Source organism: Malaclemys terrapin, chromosome 3 (assembly GCF_027887155.1).
Source record: "Malaclemys terrapin pileata isolate rMalTer1 chromosome 3, rMalTer1.hap1, whole genome shotgun sequence".
Taxonomy (NCBI): domain Eukaryota; kingdom Metazoa; phylum Chordata; order Testudines; family Emydidae; genus Malaclemys; species Malaclemys terrapin.
In genome coordinates this window covers 135663521-135682197 of record NC_071507.1, presented here as the reverse complement: position 1 = coordinate 135682197, position 18677 = coordinate 135663521, and the positions used below count along the sequence as shown (strand labels likewise).

The following is an 18677-nucleotide window of genomic DNA, read 5'->3' as shown; positions in this document are numbered from 1 at the left end:
ATAGATTTAAAAGAGTCAAATAATCTCAAATTGTACATTGAACAGAACAAAGGCAAGGATTTTCCATATATATTGTCTAACATCTAAATTGAAGCTAGTGCTTTCCATTTGGCCTATTATTTTCCAGTCAATCTGTCCAACACAATGGAATATTCTCCTAGAGCATTGAGATTTAGGTCACATGATGACTTTTGGTTTAAGCAGAAAACTTTATCCCAGAACTCATAAACTAATCCTTTAAACCGACTTAGTAATTCGAGGCAGTTAAATAGAACAGACAATATTAGGTTTTCAACCTTCATAATGCTTAGCATTTCCTTGTGTCAAGGAATGTTAGGTTATGTAAAGATGAGAGGATATCAAATGCTAAAACTCCTGATAAAAGGGGTTTTGAAATTTGTAAGTATCAATGACATCCAGGTTTTAAAAGTGTTAGTTTGGAATGCATGTTGGATGAAAGGGTTGTACCTGAATTATGGAGAATAAACTCTACAAATTCTAGATTATATGCTAATCCAGGACAGTAAATTTGAGTTGAAAATACAAAGGTGTGTATATGTAGGCAGCTTTAAGGAAACACTGTAAAGTAAATTCCAATCAAAACTTTATTTACCTTAAAATGTATTTAAGGCTATGAAGATTGTCCTCCTTAGATTCCAAATATCTTTTATAAATTTACTATTCAATTACCAATAATAAATCATTAGCTAATGCTCATAAAAAAATCTGAAAAGACCAATTCAGCACATTTTTGTGCTGACTCTGTAGTAACCACTAACTAACACACAGTTTGTTTTCTGGATTGTTCTGTTATCAATAATATTGAAGCCAAAGCAATATCATTAACAAAAATAAAAATCATAGGGCCGGGTCCTCAGCTGGTGTTAATTGGTGTGGCTCCCTGGAAGTCAGTGGAACTCTACCAGCTTAAATGAGATGAAGATTTGGCCTTATGATATTTTTAAATTGCTTTCAAAGCATAGAAAAGCATCAGTCTCTGAAAACTGCAAAAGAACTATTGTGGAACTAAATGTTCTCAACCTATTACAATATGGCAAGCAGTAAAAAATCTGATCTTCCCATTTTAGGAGCCCACACAAGGTTTATATTTCAGTCCTGAAGAACCAAATCCACTCCCAAGCAAATATTTTAGTGTGTGGTGTATGAGGGAAGGACCTCACTGTATCATTTTTATATTCCTTTTTTCATGTTGTTAATTAGAAACATACTTGTCTATAAACAGAAGTTATTTTTCATTTTAAAGTATTTTTAATCTTGATACAATACTGATTAGAATAAGAGGCATATACCTTTATAATTTCATCCCTTACCAAATTTGTCTTGTAATAAAAGAAATGTAGAATATAAGAAACGAGAGGAGGAAAAAAGTTTTCATTCTTCATAGATCACTGTGCTCCCTTCTTTTCGTCAGTGAATTACATTAAACAGTAAACCATATCAGTTTTTCCCTATACAAGTTATTTCCTAAATTACCAAAGTAGCATAGATTTCTTCTAGTTAATCTGTTACAGGACATTAATGGAAAATAATTTGTATGCAAGGTCTAAATACCACTCTGTTTCAGTTCCTTATAACTTTTGCCAAACTTAAACTGTTCAAGCTGAGATTTTTGGTGAGGGTGTCTGCTTCAGGCTGAAATTTGGGGGGGGGGGGCGGAGGGGGAGGGAATTTCAGCAAAAATGATTCAGCCATTTAAGAAAATGAGTTAGGGAAAATATGTTTTTTACTGTTTATAATAGAAATTTGTTACAACTGTGTGAGTAGCTCTAACACCTGATGCTTTGGAGCAGGGAAGTTGCATTGGTGACAAGGATGTGATTTTTTTGCTCTTCTTTTGAAAATTCACCCAAAGTCAACCAAACTATAAACCTCTTCAAATCTCAGTTCCCACATGGTCAATAGAGCTGGCAGAAAAATTGTTTGAAGATTCCATCTGTTCTGAGTACTCACCTGTGTGACAAGTAGACTGCGTGTGTGCCATCTCCACGGAGTGACTGAGCTTCTCCACAGCAGCACTGCAGGGGTTGAGCAGGTCTTTTCCTGCAATAGCTCTTGTGGGCTTCTGGGTGCCTCTGTGAGGCCAGGTACGAGAAGTGAGAGTAACGAAATTGCCTTTTATTCTCAGTTCTCCCTCTGCTGGCGGCCAGGCAACGTGGAGGTGTCCTGTGGGGGGGGGAGAAACAACACAGTATATGTGTTCATGTAATTAAAGACTGTATCATCATACATGAGCATAAGGGTTTTGAAGCAAGGTTGCTCAGGCAACGTTATTCTGGCATTTCCTAATTCTGAGTATTTGATTTTTGTGACCTTAACATTCTTTGAATGTAGGGCTTTTTAAAATTTAATATAAATATGCTTGAATGTGAGACTAATTTCACACGCAAGTATACAGTTCAGTTCATTACACTCTTAGGGCTAAATTAGTTTACATTTGTTTTAAAACGTTCCTGGATGATCTGTAGTTTGGAATAAAGTGTTGCCTTTAGGGCACTGCTCATCTTAAGGGGTGATGTGGTGCTGCATTGCCTATGGGGAGCATGTATGCTACTTGACATCTTTGTGAGTTGTGGCTTACTCTGCTTTGCTGCACCAGTCCAGTGTAGGCCTAGTGCATTGGGGAGGTATGGGAGGAGGCAGAGAGGTCCCTACCCTCTTTATGCCACTGTGCCTCACAAGGGGATAGGAGCTGCAACTCTGTCTGGTCTTTAGACAGCACATGCAAGGTGGGAGGAAGAAGGGAGAAGACTTCTTTTGTCTTCCCTGCCCCCGCTATATACATATGTAAGGTCCAGGCAGAATCTGTCCCTTAGATAATGTATAATGAAGAAATCATAACACGGGTGAACAGGAGCTATAATATTCAATGTGAGTTAGGGACAGTGCTTAATTTGCAACGAAAGAAGTGCCAGGCCTCAAGAAATTAGGTGCTGGGCTCAGCCAATTCTTTTACTTTCATAACGAATGCGGCAAACCCGGAGGTACCAGGGCTATGAACTGCCAAACCTGGAGGTGCTGCGGTTCAGCCCTGGCAAGCCTTGGCACAAATCAAGTAATGGTTAGGGGGCAGAATTAGGCCCAAAGTGAACATAAGCAAACCGCTTTCTTCTGTGTTCTCTTGCTTACATTCTTTGGTAATGTCACAGATAGATGCTGGTGGTATCAAAATTTATTGCCATGGAAGCATGTGATAACACAAGCACCAGATTGTGGCATCAGTGAATAAATCAGGCAGCAGGAGGAAGGTCTAATATCAGAGAGAGCTGATTTTACACACGTGCACACACACAAACGTGCCTGGGTAATTAACAGTGATAGAAAAGTGAAAAAAAATATTATGTCTTGATTAACTGTTTACTGCTGGGAGAATTCTGCACCAAGAAATTAAAAATTCTGCACACAATATTTTAAAATTCTGCAAATTTCTGCCCATTTTGTCAAAATAACACAATATAATCATGTCAATTTCAATTATTTTGGTAATTTATTTCAAAATACCTGTCAGCAACTATGCAGCAATACAAACATCAAAAAAGATTCAGGAAATGTTTTATGACAAATAGATTCCTTACTAGGCATATTAATACAAAACTCTGAGTAATGATTCATTTAAGCTACAATACAGGAACGTATTTCCCACAGCGCATGTGCAGACTTCAGAAGCCGTGCAAAGGCTGGGGGCAGAGCCGGCTCTAGGTTTTTTGCTGCCACAAGCAAAAAAAATGTTGGCCGCCTCTCTCCCCCGCCCCCCCCCTTTTTTTTTGGCTTTTACACGTTTGCACTTTGCAGGGTTTTTTTTTGTTTGTTTGTTTTTTTGACTGTTTAAAATTAAAAAAAAAAATGAAAACAGAGAAATTGCAGCAAAACCAAAAAACTACGTCTTCGGTCTGTGAATACACTAACCACAATCTATTAATTTGTTCCCCATTTTTCATTTTTTTTCTTCATACTGGATGGCATAAATCGACAATTCGACTCATTAAATGGATATTGAAATTTAGGATTTCGTTTTGAAGGACTTTTTAATCACAATAATCATTAGCATTGCATCAGTAATTATTGTCGGCCATGTACTTGGATCCGATCCTATGTCAGTGTCTCCACCTTCCAATAATTGTTCTTGGATTTGGATAACAGTTCTTCATTTCTGGACTCTTCAGCTGAAGAAGTAAATCTTTGGATGGATTGTGATTGTTCGTCTTTATCAGTTAGCAAAGATAATCTTTGGTCAGATTGTTGTTCATCTTTATCAGTTGATAAAGATGATCTTTGGTTCGATTGGTCTTCATCAGTTGATAAATAATCACTTTTAATGCATTGCTTAGAGCTTTCTCCTTGATTGTTGACTCTTTTAAAATATTTATTTGAAGTACGAGAGTTTTTCTAAATCTTTTTGCCGTTTCTTTCTTTGTTGCTGGTAGGCAGCACCGGAAAGTCGTTTTTGTTTTTGTCCCGGCATTTTAGCCCTATAACCACTGGCACTGATGCAACACGGAAATTGGCGGGAATGGCGCCGATCGGAGGGCACAGTACACACAAGTAATCGTGATTCCTGATTTAATTAATCAATAACCATTAACATTTACACACATTCACATTGAGTGACTGTGTCACGATGTGATCCGATATTTTTCATGTCATGCTCCTATTGCACTACTGGAGATTTTTTTTGATCTTCACGTATTATTATTATTATTTTTTGTACATGGGTGGATTTTTCCGGAAAAAAAGGATGGCCGGAATGCCGCCCCTGGAAATGTGCCGCCCCAAGCACATGCTTGCTTTGCTGGTGCCTAGAGCCGGTCCTGGCTGGGGGGGACTCAGGGATAATGGAGTAGCTCAGGGAGAGAGAAGTAATTGCTGGGAAGGAGCCTAGGTGTGAAATTGGAGGGTTGTTGGATGTGGGTGGGAGAAGTATGGAATGGGGTTTTTTGGACAGGGAGGGATTGTTAGGGCTCCTCCACCATGCAGACCCCGACTGACCCCTAGCCTTTCTCATTCAGTCACTCACTCCCGCCTGTCCCCATATATCCCTGCACCCCCATTCAGCTGCACCCTCCCTCCATGAGGCCCTGCACCCCTGCCTTCCTGTCCCCATGTGTCCCTGTACCCCCACTCCCATTCAGCTCCTGCCCAAGTCTGTGTCACCCCCCGCACAGCAGCCCCATGTGCCCCCACTGTCTGCACCCCCTCCATATGCCATGCCTCCTGACCCACAGCCCCCTGGTGGGCAAAAGGTGTAACTGAAGCAACTTTCCTGCAGAATGTATTTTCTGCGGGGGTAAAAATTCTGCATGACCCATGAATTCTGCACCAGTGCACATGTGCAGAATTTCCCCAGGAGTAGCTATTGGAAGGAGAACAATGTGCTACCTGTACTCGTTTGCCAAAGTTTGGAAGGGGTTCTCTATCTATTGTAATGTACTTAAATGCCTCAGTTCAAGCTGTCATATAAATTATGTTCATTATAGTTAATCCTCCAGGTGTTTTTTAATGTAATAGGTTTTCATAAATAGGATGGTGATCAGTTTTGTTCTCTCCGAGGGTAGGACAAGAATAAGCAGTTTAGTTTACAGCAAGGGAGATCTAGGTTGGATATTAGAAAAGCTTTCCAGCTATAAATTTAGTTAAGCACTGGAACTGGTTATCTAGGAGGTTGTAAAAAGCAACAGAGGGTCCTGTGGCACCTTTAAGACTAACAGAAGTATTAGGAGCATAAGCTTTCGTGGGTAAGAACCTCACTTCTTCAGATGCAAGAAGAGGTTGTGGAATCCCCATCATTGGAGGGTTTTAAGAACAGGTTAGACAAACACCTGTCAAGGATGATTTAGGTTGACTCAATCCTGCCTCTTGTTGTTCCTTCCAAATCTACATGTCTATGATTCTGTGGATATAAATTGAAGAGCAGGATGAAGATTAGTTGTAGTCTATAGGTCAACAACATTGTCATCTCATCACATTTGTTTGGTTTATTTCCATACAGGTTTATATTGGTGATAAGTGCTTTTTTTTTTTTTTTTTTTTTTTTTTTTTTTGCTTTGACAGTCAATACTTCAATGTTTTGCTATGGTAGAGTGAGTTAACAATCATAAACTAATTTGCAATCACACACCTGGTGGGGGGTGGTGGAAAGTAATACAGATAGTGCTCTGAATAGAGGGTAGTGAAGAGCCCCACTAACCTTGGGAGGATCTTTAGGATGGATTGTGTCTGTGGATGTGTAATCCATCCATAGCTGTCTAGTGGGCAGGGAGAGTATGCACATTGCACCATTCTAAGTGGCCCTGCCTGCCAGCCAACTCTGCAGGCTAGTATTGAGGGTCTGCATTGCCTCCCCACCTTGTTTGGGTAATATGCCTCCCTAGTGTTAGAGAAGGTGCATGCCTGTGACTTCAGTGACTGCAGTTGTCACTTGGGCTTATGTAGGAAGTGCTGGGGAAGAAAAGAGGGGAGGAAGTTATCTCTAGGCCAGGGTCAATCTATCCAATAATGTTTTGTGCCAAGGATGGACAAAAAATGTTGCATTTGAGTTTGGCCTCCTAAAAGTTTTGTCCTTTAAGGTTAAGGTTGCCTTTGCTTCAAATTTTAATATACCTTCTCTGTCTTTTTTAGCTGTAATGTTTTCTTCCTCCTCCACAAGATTTTAAGTATTGAGACTCTGAAGAACAAACGTGAAGGATGCCATCTGAGAGGTGCCTCAGGTATGGTACTTTAAAACAGTGCAGGATGTCATTGTCATTTAGCATGGTGTTTACTGAAACATTAGTCAGCATATGATGCATTAACAAAAGCATTCATTTAACACCTGGATCTCCAAATTATAACCTGGAAGAGATTGCTTTAAGTGTTGCTGTTGGCATTATCACGAACAACATGAAGCATGCATGAGACAGTAGTAATTTACTTGAACCCCACAATCCTCTTCAATTCTCTGTTGTTTCTTGTTCTTTATGTCCTTAGGAATTTGGAATTTGCCCATGGGCATTTGCAATGCAAGTGCATGCCCAAAGTGTAGACAAAGAAAACCCTGGAATCAATGGGGTTTTGCACTGGTGCAGCCATAATGGTGGCTGGCAATTGTTTGCTGTGATTGGGGCACTTTCACAATGGCCATCTATAAGAAGGCTGCAATGCATTCTTATTCATACACTTCCTATTCCTTCCCTTCCAAAGTTCTCATTTCTATTTTTCCTTATCCATCTGATGCTTCAATCTGTTTCTTGTTTATTCTTCTTACTGGCTACTTTACTTAAGACAATAATTATTATTGAATTCATTTTGGGAATGTTTGCACAGAAGGTGCTATACAAAATATATTCATGCTATGGAATTTCTGCAGGACCTAACACCAGCCTGGTTCCCTGGAGGCTGCTCTATTTTATACCCACTGCCTACATCTCACTGGGACCAACTTGGCAATGGTATCCCACGATACATCCTTTTCCTCTGCCATGACCCCAACACTGGAAGATTCCCTCACACCTGGGGGATAATGAACTGTCTAGCTCTACTATGCTTATGGCCACTTTGCACTCGCAGAATGGTACAAAATGGCACAGTGTGCCTGTGAATCAATGCTCTCATGTTTATAACTTTCAGTTGAAACTGTCGAAGATGTACATACGTACAAACATAGTTGCATGGTATGTGGTTGTAATCAGAAAAATTACTAAAAGTTGACGTTGTGCATTACAAATATTTGCTCCCTCTGATTCTAACTCTGCTGAGTTTATGGACAAAATCAGTGTTTTGTTCCTGTTAGAAATGGGAAGGGAGGATGCACATTACCGAACTGTCTTCTATTGTTCCTCAAGCATCAGTAACAGAATTGCTTGTTTTGCTTTGGTTCCGGGTTCCTTATTGTTGGTGCTGAAGAATGAACCTGAAAAAACACAGCTGGATTTATTTTTTTTCAGTTATCAAGTTGAATTTACAGCACTAACTGCTTAAAATACTAAATCTTGACTTGACTTAGTGCATTTGCTATGGAGTTACAGAAAGGAAATAAATGTAAAACAGCAAGAAATCACTTTTACAGGATTGTCTTTCCTGACAACTGTACTTTATTGTATATGAACAGGATTCCACAAGCAGAATAGTCAGAAGTTATTTTGCACTTATTTCTTTGGTGTGAAACTGAATAAAGGATTAGCCCCTCAGGTGGTATAAATTCATATATAATTCACGTGATTTAGCCCAGCAGAGTATCTGGCCAGTTGTATGTGGATTTTTTTTTCTTTCTCCATTCCATGTATTTTTTTTTATATACATATGATGAGGTTGTCCTTTCCATTTCCTGGAGTGGAGGAGACGTGGATCAGGCAGATTTAGGCAGGGAAGCTCAGGGACTATCCGCTCCATGGCTTTGTCCAAACACCAGGGATTTAGAGGAGATGCTTTTGCAAAAGCACCTGGATTGGTCCTTAGTACCATGTAAAAGTCACCTGAGCCCTTAACACAAACCACCAAGTAGCCATCTGACAACTTTAAGTTACAGCCATTCTGAGTTGGGTTTAAAGACGCAACCTAAAGGTGAAAGTCTCTAGTCTATTATTAATTTCTCAGCAATCTAGCCCCTACTTATATATTTTAAAATATGCTCATATTTTAAAGTGAAAATGTAGCAAAAGTTGATATCAAATGACTAATTATTGGTTGAAACCACTTTTACAATATTACCAAGGAATAAGGAATACTATGTTCTGTTGCTTTGACACCTTAAATTGTAGGTATTATCTGAAAAGTAATAGTAACAAAAAAAATTGAACCTTCTGGTATCACAAATCTGCTGCTTGTGAGTCATATCTGCTTTTTTAAGTGACAATTTTAACTAATCAGAACTATTTTTTAACCTCCATTAGTTCAGCTAAACCAGCATAGCTATGGAAAAATTAGATGGAATCTCTTCTGGCTTGCACAGAATCAGAAGAATTCTTTATGAAGTACTAGTAGTAGAAACTGTTGTTGGTGATAATACGTGAGCCAGACCATTTGTAGACGTAGTTACATGAATGTTCAATATTCCTTTCTACTAATATATTACTTTAGGCCACTTTGGTTGTTTTTCTGTTACCCTGTGAGAAGATGATAAAGCCCTAAATCTTTGTACTCCTCTTACTTAACACTTGTATAAATCAGAACACAGAACCCAACAGTGGAGTAAAGGAGAAAAGAATCAGGGCCCTTGAGTTGTTGTAAATCTAACACATTTTCTATCCTAAATAAGACTAAGTTATGTGAAACGTTTCCTGTGCTAAACATACCACATACAAGAGTCTCTCTGTCTGGGCACATACTGCTTTATTTTTTTTAAACCAGAAACGTTGATCCGCATTAATTACTGAGCCTCGGAGATGGGTCTTATATTTGTTGATAGAATCTTTGTTTCCTTCATTTGCAGTATTCAAGAAATGCTGACAGGTCAGAGGCTTTGCCAATCCAGTTCACATAATGATGCTGTCTTGGCGGCCCTGAACCAACAAAGAAGTGATGGTATACTGTGTGACATCACCCTCATTGCAGAAGACCAGAAATTCCATGCACATAAGGCAGTACTTGCAGCATGCAGTGATTATTTCCGAGTAAGTTTTAACTCTGCATTTTCCTTCCCTTATAAAATCACTAAGAAATATGATGAGACTTCAAGAAAAAAATGGTTGCAGGTTCCATGCTGAGCAAGTTATAATTTAAAACTGAGTCTTTGAAAAGGATGAGATTTATGTTTTTTGAAATGCACATACTGCACTTTAATTGCATATCATGCTATTAAAATATCCATAATTTTTGTAAGTGTGAATATTTGCAATTTTTTCTAATTAAGAGTATAATTTAGTTTTTGTCTTTAATATGGAGTCTGGACTTTTTAAGAATGTTCTTTTAACAGAGGTATAGGGGTTTGTGTCTGTGTAATTTCCTAGTTTTAAAAAAAAAAGCAAACTGAAAAAGTGGGAATTCCATTATGTGGCATCATATTAGAACATAAGAGCTACCATACTGGGTCAGTATGGCCCATGTTGCCCAGGATCCTGTCTCCGACAATGGCCCGTAGCAGAGCTTCATGGAGGAATGTAGAGAACAGGGCAATTATAGAGTGATCCACTCCTGTCTTCCATTCCTGGGTTCTGGTAGTCAGAGGTTTAGGGTTGCCCTGAGCATGGGGTTGCATGCCTGAGGTCCATCAATAGCTATTAGCCAAGATGCTATCTTCCATGAACTTATCTAATTCTTTTTTGAGGCCAGTTATACTTTTGGCCATAATAATTTCCCATGTCAGTGAGTTCCACAGGTTAGTTGTGAGTTGTGTGAAAAAGCACTTCCTCTTGTCTGTATTAAACTGCTGCCTATTAATTTCATTGGGTGACCCCTTTTTTAGTATTGTGGGCAATTGTGGATAACAGCCCCTCTGTTCACTCTTTCCACATCATTCATACTTTTTTATATAATGGCATTATGATATTTTGTCTTATTTTCTATCACTTTGCTAATAATTCCTAACATTCTGTTAACCTTTTTTTACTACTGTTGTGCATTAAGGAGACATTTTCATAGACCTATCCATGGTGACTCCAAGATCTTCTTTGTATGGTAACAGCTAATTTAGAACCCATCACTGTATATGTATAGTTAGTACAGGGATTGGCGACCTTTGGCATGCAGCCCACCAGAGTAAGCCTCCTGGTGGGCCAGGCTGGTTTGGCTGATCGCGGCTCCCACTGGCTGTGGTTCGCCATCCCAGGCTAATGGGGGCTGCGGGAAGGGCAGCCAGCACATCCCTCGGCCCGTGCCGCTTCTCGTAGCCTCCATTGGCCTGGGAGCTGCGAAACCTGCGGACACGGCAGGTAAACAAACCAGGGGACTTACCCTGGCGGGCCGCGTGCCAAAGGTTGCCGATCCCTGAGTTAGTATTTTTTCCAATGTGCATTACTTTGCACTTAACAATGTTGAATTTCATCTGTCATTTTGTTGCCTGGTCTCATCCAGTTTTGTGAGATCCCTTAAGTCCTTGCAGTCTGCTTTGGACTTTAATATCTTGAATCATTTTGTGTCATTGGCCAACTTTGCCACTTCACTGTTCATTCCCTTTTCCAGATCATTAATGAGCATGTTGATGCCCCCATGGATCATCATGAAAGTTTGAACTTTTAGATCTACAGCAAAGACCTATGCCACGTGCGCTAAAAGAGTAAATAATAGCAATAGTAGGTTGTCATCTTCTACGTGGACCATCACTAAAGGGGGATGTGACACTTTACCAGAGGATTTCTCATATATTTGCTGACAGCAGTGGCATGCTGAGACTTGGGAAATCTTGAAGTTCCCTTCCAGCCTTTGGAGGGGAGTTTACACTACTGGACCACTCCTGCCTTGTTTAGATCACTTCTGCCCTGTCCCTCCAGCCTATCCCTGTCTCTTTCCTTCCCCTGGCTCCTTGTCCCAGCCCTATTCTTCTCACCTAGCTAGTCCCAGTCTCCTTGCCCAGAAAGTGCTAATTTCATCCCTTCAAACTCCCTGACCCAGTCTTGTCACCATTCCTAGTCCTCTCTTCCCAGCTCCTCACCTGATCTCTCTCCTTTTCCCTATTGCCAGACACCCCATTCATGTTCCTCACACCCGCTGGCTCCCAATCTCCCTTCTTATGCTCCACATGCAATATCTGCATCCCCTCCTTCTCTGGCTCTTTTACCCAGTGTCTTTGCCCAGCCAGTTTGTTCTCCTCCAGTTGCTTGTCAGATCGCCCTTTCCTTGCCACACAGATTCCCAGTCTCCTCACCCACTGCCAGACTGAAGTCCTAATCTCCCCCAACCCCCACAGGGTCCATATCCCCTGTTTACTCCCCCTAAGCCTGCTGCAAGTCCAGCTCTTCTCTACTCTTCATTCAAACCAAGCAGCTTCCTCTTCCGCGCTCCCTCTGCATAGCTGGAGGTTCATTCAGAGCACAGTTGAGACAGGCTCCCTGCTCACAGTTCAGGTGGTCACCCCCAGCATGTTCTGCAGCAGCCCGCAGTTGCAGGAAAAATCCTGCTAGGCCCCAGGCTGCAGCATGCCCACTGTGGCTGGAATCTTCTGGGAATTTAGCTGTGAAGTTCTAGTAAGCCACTACTGAGCATATGTGAACTGTGCTTCCTCCCCCCGCCCAAAGGCTTAAAACTTCGCCACATTGGGTGGATTTTTATGGGGATGACTCCTCTGCCAAATTTAAAGCCCATGCTCCAAAGCATTGGGGTACTAGAGCTTTTCACAGAAAAAGTCACTAGAATTTTTTAACATGGCACAATAACATATCTTTCCCGTCCCTTGTTCTCAGAAACAGCTGAATGATTTTGGCTGAAACATTCCAAAACATTTCAGTTTGACATAGACACCCAGCATAGAAAATTTCAGCCCAAATTATGAAAGTTGGGTGAAATTCAAAGCAATTGAAAAACAGGTCTTTTTATTGGAAGTGTGCAAGCTTAATTATAGGCATTGTTACCAGTCCTACCGTGTGCGTGTGCGTGTGTGTGTGTGAGAGAGAGAAAGTGAGATTCTAAACTGTATCTATAGGTTTATTTTGAAATCTCATTAAATAGTGAGTCACCTTGACACTATTCTGAGACTAAAGGAGTAATTGCTTTAAAAGTCTGTTTTCAGTAACAAAATACAGTTAAATTTTTAGCTATAGTAGTTGTAGCATTAAATGCCTTTACAGTGACCTTTTCATTCCATTAATGTAATTATATGTTTTTAACACCCACGTATTGTGAGCTATTCTGTATCCTTAATTGTCTAAACAGGATCTTCGTCCTCCCCTGGAACTTGATAACTTTTTTTGTTAAATTTGAGGTTTAGCTTGCTATATACATATAAGGAACGCTGTTAATTTCAAACCAGTTACTTTCACTGTAATGACTACTAAATCAATTTAACTTCCAGTTTTTGAGTACATTTTCCCAATTTCTCTCCCTTATTGCTATCAGAGGGGACCCTCCACACTTAACAGGAGAGAACACTTCTGCCAGATATATGCACTATTCTTAAGTGTGAGTTGCTGATCTTACTATAAAAAGAAGAACAGGAGTACTTGTGGCACCTTAGAGACTAACAAATTTATTAGAGCATAAGCTTTCGTGGACTACAGCCCACTTCTTCGGATGCATATAGAATGGAACATATATTGAGGAGATATATATACACACATACAGAGAGCATAAACAGGTGGGAGTTGTCTTACCAACTCTGAGAGGCCAATTAATTAAGAGGAAAAAAAACTTTTGAAGTGATAATCAAGCTAGCCCAGTACAGACAGTTTGATAAGAAGTGTGAGAATACTTACAAGGGGAGATAGATTCAATGTTTGTAATGGCTCAGCCATTCCCAGTCCTTATTCAAACCGGAATTGATTGTGTCTAGTTTGCATATCACTTTAACCGGTCTGGTCATTCAGTGACAGACCTGCGGGTGGCTATATTACAACAGAAAAACTTCAAAAACAGACTCCAACGAGAGACTGCTGAGCTAGAATTGATATGCAAACTAGACACAATCAACTCCGGTTTGAATAAGGACTGGGAATGGCTGAGCCATTACAAACATTGAATCTATCTCCCCTTGTAAGTATTCTCACACTTCTTATCAAACTGTCTGTACTGGGCTAGCTTGATTATCACTTCAAAAGTTTTTTTTCTCTTAATTAATTGGCCTCTCAGAGTTGGTAAGACAACTCCCACCTGTTTATGCTCTCTGTATGTGTGTGTATATATATCTCCTCAATATATGTTCCATTCTATATGCATCCGAAGAAGTGGGCTGTAGTCCACGAAAGCTTATGCTCTAATAAATTTGTTAGTCTCTAAGGTGCCACAAGTACTCCTGTTCTTCTTTTTGCGGATACAGACTAACACGGCTGCTACTCTGATCCTACTATGTTGCCTCTTGGCCATATGCAGCCAGGACACCTGTTTCTCCTCTTCTTCCTGGCGTACAGAGGGCCTTGATAGGGTTGCCAACTTTCAAATTGCAGAAAACCCAACACCTCGCCCCCCCCTCCTTCCCCAAAGCCCCGCCCCCTGCTCACTCTATCCCCCCTCACTCTGTCGCTCACTCTCCCCCACTCTCGCTCACTTTCACTAGGCTGAGGCAGAGGATTGGGGTGCAAGAGGAGATGAGAGCTCCGGCTGGGGGTGTGGGCTCTGGGGTGGGACTGGGGATGATGGGTTTGGGGAGCTCAGGGCTGGGGCAGGGAGCTGGGTGTGCGGGAGGAGGCTCAGGGTTAGGGCAGGGGGTTGGAGTGCAAGGGAAGGTGTGGGCTCCAGGTGGTGCTGACTCAGGTGACTCCCAAGAAGTGGCTGGCGTATCCGGCTCCTAGGAGGAGGGGCAGCCAGATGGCTCCACGCTGGTGCTCGGGGGTGGCACCTGCGAGCGGGAACAGTGCGCAGAGCCCCCCTGGCTGCCCTTTCGCTTAGGAGCTGGATATGCCAGCCACTTCCCGGGAGCTATGCAGAGCTGGGTAGGGAGCCTGCCTGCACCGCCAATTGGACTCTTAATGGCACATTCAGCAGTGCTAACCGGAGCCACCAGGGTCCCTTTTTGACCAGGTGTTCCAGTTGAAAACCAGACACCTGGCAACCCTAGGAGGGTAGATTGTTGGGGCACCTGTGTCTGATTTCAAGGAGTGAGTGGAATGAGGAGAGGGGCACTTTTCCCCCTGCAGTCTGATTCTGCTGCTGACAACTCAGTCTTCCCCTGCCCCAGTCTGGTTGCCTCCTCTGGTTTTTCAGAGGGAATAGGTGCTGACTCTTTCCTCTTATAGCCAGATCTTTTGCCATAGCCTCTCCTGGTCCCATGGAATGGCTGTAGAGCTCTTTCTCCTCCCAGCCTGATTTTTTTATTACTCTCCTTCTGAGTGGCTTGAGGTTATGGAGGTATTTTCTCTTGCCTGCTGTCTGGTGCCCACAGTCTTGCAACGGGGAGGTGATAAGAGGGGTAATCTTGTTGCCTCCTGTCCCAGCTGAAAGGGTCTAGGGTAGGATGCATGCACCCACTGCTGTTAAGTATTCCCCAGATACTTTAAAGGGATCCAGGAAGAAAAGATGAGGACCTGCTGCCTCCCACTTCCATGCAGCTCCCATTGCTCCACAGCCTTATGAAGAAGTCTAGGGGATGGAGAATGGGGCTCCTGTCGATCCCCACTTCCACTTAGGTGTCTGGGGACTTAAGATTGGAGCTTCCTTTCTTTCTCAGTCATTTATTACTCTCCCACCCCTTGCAAGAGTTGTGTGGTAGTCACATGGCTTCCCATCCCTCCCAGCACACTCTCTTCTCTCATTCCCCACCCCCCTCTAATGCCTGGCAACTCTCATGAAGAGTGGGCGGCTGCCTGCCTGCCTGCCCTGTGTTCTTTAGCAGTGTGACAAGAACAGCTCCTGTCTTGCTTACTGATTGATTGACCTTGAGATTGGGGCACTGTGACTCACCCTGTTTCCAGTTGGGTTACTTGGTGTTTGGTGAATTGTCATTGCAAATTTTTGTCTTGCTACACTGTGAAAAAAATAACAATTTTAAGATGGTTCAAATTATTAAGCTGCATACATCATTTCTATTGAAAAATACTGTGGGAGTGATTTAATGCAGAATTTAGTAATTTGATCTGCCTCAAAATTTTTTATAATTTAGTGGGACACGTTGTCCACACTGTAAATATCTGCTGAAAAAAATGTACCACTTCTTTGCTGAAAATCAACCAAACAATAGCTGCTATTAGTAGACACAAACTTCGTTAGGAAGTTGTGGGGTGAGAAGATTGACGTTGCATGGGGTGATAATAAGTGAGGAAGGAAATAAATGCAGCATAGCCAAACCTAACCATCCAAACATAAACAACGAGTCTGGTGGCACCTTAAAGACTAACAGATTTATTTAGGCATAAGCTTTCGTTGGTAAAAACCTCACTTCTTCAGATGCATAGAAACATAATGCATAAGCATAGAAACAATAAGCATCCAAACATAATGAATCAGCTTCCCTCTAACTGTCCCCCCAAATAAAAAATCATGAGATCGGCTTAAAATCATGATTTTATTTAAAGTGTTTACATTTTGGCTTCTGAGCCTTGAGGCTTCATTGGGTCATGTTTACAGGTTTTCTCTTCAACCATGAGGGCTAGAAACTTCGCTTTCGTTGCTTTAAAAAAGTGAGATTCTCATGTAATCACAGGACTCCAGGAGCTGGGGCTCGAAGAACAACAACAAATACCATGAAACTCCCAATAAAAGCCCATTGGGTACTTCTCATTTACATAGACTCTTGAAGTTTTTCTTTTGCTTGTTTTTGAATTTTATAAAAGGGGTAGTACAGTATCTTGAAAATGGGGTACATACTTTCTCTTATATCTGCATGAACTTTAGATGGCTCCAGAGCTGAAAATGTGTAATCCTGTAAGTGTTTTCCTGCAGGAGAGAGTAAGATAAGGGGTGCCTTTCTTAAAAATAACTTTAGCATACCAATATCTGCTAGTAAACTTAGTCCTTGTGAATTGAAATACCACAATCAATAGCTGAGAATTGCTTCTTTTTCACATAAGTGACTATACTTTTTTACCTTGATTATGCTTCCTTACTGTGATCAAATTTTCCAATGATTTTTGTCTATGGACTGATTTTTAATATTGCTTTCAGAATGACCGATCTGATAGATCCCTTCAATAACCCAGCCTTAATTATAGGAGAACCTTGTAGGCAACCGAAATATAGGCATTGCTTATACTTTGCTTTATAGAAGGTTCTTGCAATCTTTTTTTGGACAGCTGTAGCCCCTCCATTGTTTGCAGCAGGCCTCTGAAATTGATCGGGGAGAGAGGGGCCTGACTGTGACAGACTGACAATGTCCTGAATAAGCTTTAATGAATTAAGTTAAACCTTATTGAACTAGGTTTAATAACATTGGGGTCCATTGTATTAAAAATGCAATTGTTTATGGTGTTAAGGGATTGTGAATGTATGTTCATGGAAAATGTAAATAGGAGAACAGCAGGGGGTGGTTAGGCAAACTCATGCAGGTTGGAACAGTTTCAGAGAAACACCACCCCCTAAACAGATTTGAATATACTGGTTCAAACTGGAGTCGCTAGGGGCCAACAGACAAAGAAAGAAAATAGCCTGGTTTTAAACTGGCTCATGGCCTCTTTTCTGATCCACCAAATGGACAGGACTTCTGGTCCAAGGTGGGCCCCTAATCTTTAGGGAAGAGTTGGAAGGACTAATAGCCAATCAGAACTCTTATCAGAGTAAAGTGTGTGGGGGGGAAATCTCTGACAAACTTATTCGTACAGATGTAGATTCTTTCATTGTATTTAATTTGTTTTCACTGTAGTGCTTTTATCTTAAGAATAAAATAGGCTAGCATAAAAAGAGCTGTGCAGTATCTGTAACTGTGGGCAGTCAGACCATTAACAGTCTCTGAAACGAAAGCAAGCAGGTATGCTTGGGAAGCCTGTGCATGTTGAGAATAACACAGTGGAGGCAGGGAACTGTGCAGTCTAGAAACACCCCAGTCAGAAGGGAATGAGATGCAGGTTTCCACCCATGAGAAGTAACCACTGGGGAGCTGGAAGCCTGAGAGTTGATGTCCCTGGCTGGACTACTGAGGGGAAATACATGTCCCCTGAACTGTGACACAGGCTGCAAGTTGGACAGCAAGGACCTCATCCAGAAAGGTGCAGGGGTTGCTTGGGGCCAGGTGGAGGACTGGCAATGCAAGGTGTGGGGCTGAGCAGGGGGAGTCAGGTGTGGGGGGCCAAAGTGTGGTGACCCCCACTCTGTCCAGTGGGAAGGAGCAAGCTGCCTCCTGTGTGAGGGAGATCTGCACCTTCAGCCTGGGCAGCCTTGTGTGGGGTGGGGACATAATGGCTGGGAGCTAGCTGCTGCCTCTTAACTGGGGCCCTTGGAGCTGGGAGCTGCCCTCCTGCTGGTGCCTGAATGTTCGCAGGGTCTGTCACCAGGGCCCAGAGGCCTTGGTAGCCCCAGACCGGGGTCTGCCCCATCATCGTCTAACACAGCTGCAGGAGGTTCGGGGGGTAGGGATGGCAGCAGTGGGGGGGTACTTGGGGGTTTCCCACAGACTACTAAATGAATAGAAGAGGGGTAGTGGCAGACTGTAGTTTTGCCTAAGGTGGCCGATTAGATTGTCTTGAGCGGTCTTTGGAAAGTTGGGTTAGTCAATGGATGTATAGTTGCATTGTAATTGTACTAACGAGCTACGTGATTTCCACTGAGAGATTCTTCTTTTCTCCAGGGTTCAGATATGGAGCATTGCTACTAAAAAGTATGACTTTACTAGCACACATTTGGATTGTTTGCAGCTGATTTTATTACCTTGGGTGGGTGGGTTGGGGGTGTGTGTGTGTGTGTGTGTGTGTGTGTGTGTGTTTTTAATGAAAAGCTTCAATTTCTCAAAGTCTGAACAACCCTCTTTCTTCTTCTTTTCCATTTGAATGGGTTTATAGTCAGACCACTGAATTATCTCCAAAAAGACAAAAATCTTTCATGTAATCTGGATGATCAGGACAATCTAAATCAATAAGATCAGATTTTAAAATGTCATTACTACTTGGATCTTTGATAGTGAGCATTTTCAATTCTTAGTTTAAATACTTTTGGTTCAAGATGAGCCAAATAGAACT

At 41.7% G+C, this 18677-nt stretch overlaps 1 protein-coding gene across 6 annotated transcripts in view; it reads left to right on the top strand.

The window, feature by feature from the left end:
- KLHL32 (kelch like family member 32) overlaps positions 1-18677 on the top strand; it is a 176855-nt gene that overhangs the window by 38912 nt on the left and 119266 nt on the right. For all 6 annotated transcript variants that reach the window (XR_008444235.1, XM_054021347.1, XM_054021346.1 and 3 more), the window contains 2 exons: positions 6634-6722; positions 9422-9602. Coding sequence is in view for 5 of the 6 variants with exons in the window: in XM_054021347.1 (XP_053877322.1) it covers positions 6700-6722; positions 9422-9602 (204 nt within the window). In the remaining variant the exon portion in view is untranslated. The remainder of the gene's footprint in view (positions 1-6633; positions 6723-9421; positions 9603-18677) is intronic.